Genomic DNA, 3,390 nt, shown 5'->3' with positions numbered 1-3,390 from the left:
AGATAAGTGTATATTCTGTTTGCTGTTTTTCTTTTACTCAGGTATTTGTCCTTCAGATATTTATTTATGTGCCTGACCACTGTGTTGGATACACTGTTAGATACTGTCTTGAGTAAAGCATGTCTGTACCTTCAGGGTGTTCTTTTCTAGAGCAGGTTTTAGCAAACTACAGTCTGCTAGTCAAATCCAGCTGTTTTTGTAAATAAAGTTTTATTGGAATACAGTCTTGCCCATTTGTTTTACGGCTGTTCCATGTGACAGTGGCAGAGTTGATTAGTTGCAACGGAGATCATCTGTCCTGCAAAATCTAAAATATTTACAGATAAAGTTTGACAGCCCCTGATCTAGAAGGAGATAGAACTGTACTAGGGTTGGCAGACTGTGATTACTTCTTTGTTTACAGTCATAACAGTAGCTTAAAAAATCTTTACAAGGTTATATTAGATTCTCAGATCAATTTGTAAGTGATCAAGTGTAATGTTTTCCTCATATGTTTATAAATATATGCTATTATAATTTCTTTTTTTAGGTCTTACTTTTGAGGAGAGAGATATCATTGAAGGAGCCTTCCGTCAAGGTCAGATTCGAGTCTTGGCAGCAACTTCTACTCTGTCATCTGGTGTGAATTTACCTGCACGTCGTGTAATCATTCGCACTCCTATTTTCAGTGGTAGACTTCTAGATATTCTTTCTTATAAGCAGATGGTTGGTCGTGCTGGCAGGAAAGGCGTAGACACAGTAGGTAAGTGAGTTTGAATTCTATGATAGTGTTGCTGAAGGATAGTGTCAGTCTACTTGAAATTGAATAGCAACCTATTTCTCATCATGTTATATTTCTTTGTTATCCAAAACTAAAGGTCACCTTTTGGATTTACTTACTATTTATATAGAGTATAACTTAAAATCTTCATATCGTCAACTATTGGTTTTTCTAGTAATGTAAAAAAATCTTTGTTAGAAGATTTTCTTTTGTGTTATATACAGTGAAATGATTCAGTATTATGTTTATCAGATGGCATCACATTAGCTGGAAGATGACCTTTAATTTCCAGTACCATCTGCTATTTTGTGCTAATGAAGGGATTGATTTTTTTGGTTATTAATTTTTTTAGTTGTCTGGTATTAGAGTTTAGGGATTCTGAGAGCTGGGAAGTACTCTCTCATACTTTTGAAATAGGAACTTCATGTACCCTCTTTCTCTTTCTAAATTGGTACTGACTCTGAAAACACATTTTCAATTTTTTGTATAGCAAGTAGTGATAATATTGCCAGCAGTGTAAATAAAACTTAATTTCTTAAGTAGTAGGGAAAGACTTGTTTAAATTAAATATCAAGACGGCAGCAAATATTCATGCCTGCTATATTATTCTGGGTATGACTAAATTGTTGAGTCTTCTAATGTTTAAGAACTTTGAGAGGAATGTTCTCTGTCACACTTTCTTTTAGTTTGTTTTTCCATGTTCAAGCAATAGCATTTCTATCTTGTGGTATAAGATGGCTACTGCAGTCTCTTAATGGGCACATCCTGCCCTTTAAGGGCACTTCCCAGAAGTTACACATAGTATTTGTTCTTAGATACAATTGACCAGAACGTAGTCACATGTTTATAGTCCCCAGATACAGGGAAGCTGATGAATATAATCTAGCTGAGTGGTCATCAGTTCAGCTAACATTTAGGGGTTTTATTAAAGGAAGAATGAAGAAGTGAAGTGAAGTCACTCAGTTGTGTTCGACTCTTTGTGACCCCATGGGCTGTAGCTTACAAGGCTTCTCTGTGCATGAAATTTTCCAGGCAAGAGTACTGGAGTGGGTTGCCATATCCTTCTCCAGGGGATCTTCCCAACCCAGGGATCGAACCTGGGTCTCCTGCATTGCAGGCACACACTTTACCGTCTGAGCCACCAGGGAAGCCCAAAGGAAGAATGAGAGAATGGCTATTAGGGTGGACTATCAGTCTCAGTCCTAGTAGCAAATGATTCATCTATCTATAATCCCTGAGGGCCATTGGTCTTTTAATCAAAGTTTGTTGATTAAAAAAGCCTTGTAACTCATTGATTTCTATTACTATAGTCACCAAAGAAGTTTATCCTGCTTCAGTCTCTTACTTTAGCTACAAGATATGCACATTTGACCTAAATCAAATCCCTTACGTTATACAATAGAAGTGACAAATAGATTCAAAGGATTAGATCTGATAGAGTGCCTGAAGAGCTATGGACAGAGGTTCATGACATTGTACAGGAGGCAGTGATCAGGACCATCCCCAAGAAAGAGAAATGCAAAAAGGCAAAATGGTTGTTTGAGGAGGCCTTACAAATAGCTGAGAAAAGAAGAGAAGCGAAAGACAAAGGAGAAAAGGAAAGATATACCCATTTGAATGTAGAGTTCCAAAGAATAGCAAGGAGAGATAAGAAAGCCTTCCTTAGTGATCAATGCAAAAAAATAGAGGAAAACAATAGAATGGGAAAGACTACAGATATCTTCAAGGAAGTTAGAGATACCAAGGGAACATTTCATGCAAAGATGGGCACAATAAAGGACAGAAATGTATGGACCTAACAGAAGCAGAAGAGTTTAAGAAGAGGTGGCAAGAATACACAGAAGAACTATACAAAAAAGATCTTCTTGACCCAGATAATCACAGTGGTGTGATCACTCACCTAGAGCCAGACATCCTAGAATGCAAAGAAAAGTTGGGCTTTAGGAGCATCACTACGAACAAAGCTAGTGGAGGTGATGGAATTCTTGTTGAGCTGTTTCAAATTCTAAAAGATGATGCTGTGAAAGTGCTGCACTCAGTATGCCAGCAAATTTGGAAAACTCAGCAGTGGCCATAGGATTGGAAAAAGTCCGTTTTCATTCTAATCCCAAAGAAAGGCGATGCCAAAGAATGTTCAAACTACAGCACAATTGCACTCATCTCACACACTAGCAAATTAATGCTTAAAATTCTTCAAGCCAGGCTTCAACAGTATGTGAACCGTGAACTTCCAGATGTTCAAGCTGGTTTTAGAAAAGGCAGAGGAACCAGAGATCAAATTGCCAACATCCGCTGGATCATTGAAAAAGCAAGAGAGTTCCAGAAAAACATCTGCTGTATATGCCAAAGCCTTTGACTGTGTGGATCACAATAAACTGTGTAAAGTTCTTAAAGAGGTGGGAATACCAGACCACCTAACCTGCCTCCTGAGATATCTGTATGCAGGTCAAGAAGCAACAGTTAGAACTGGACATGGAACAACAGACTGGATCCAAATTGGGAAAGGAATACATCAAGGCTGTATATTGTCACCCTGCTTATTTCACTTATTTACAGAGTACATCATGAGAACCACTGGGCTGGATGAAGCACAAGCTGGAATCAAGATTGCCAGGATAAATATCAATAAC

General features: G+C 37.9%; 1 protein-coding gene across 1 annotated transcript in view; it reads left to right on the top strand.

Moving 5' to 3' along the window:
- The window catches only part of POLQ (polymerase (DNA directed), theta), a gene marked incomplete at its 5' end in the record, with an annotated part of 107,105 nt that overhangs the window by 20,914 nt on the left and 82,801 nt on the right, over positions 1-3,390 (top strand). Inside the window, one exon of the mRNA XM_010845421.1 lies at positions 530-742. Coding sequence (XP_010843723.1) covers positions 530-742 — 213 coding nt within the window. The remainder of the gene's footprint in view (positions 1-529; positions 743-3,390) is intronic.

Source organism: Bison bison, unplaced genomic scaffold (genome assembly GCF_000754665.1).
Source record: "Bison bison bison isolate TAMUID 2011002044 unplaced genomic scaffold, Bison_UMD1.0 scf7180017864215, whole genome shotgun sequence".
In the NCBI taxonomy this organism is placed as follows: Eukaryota; Metazoa; Chordata; class Mammalia; order Artiodactyla; family Bovidae; genus Bison; species Bison bison.
The sequence above is the reverse complement of the archived record's forward strand: the minus strand, read 5'-3'. Positions and strand labels throughout refer to the sequence as shown.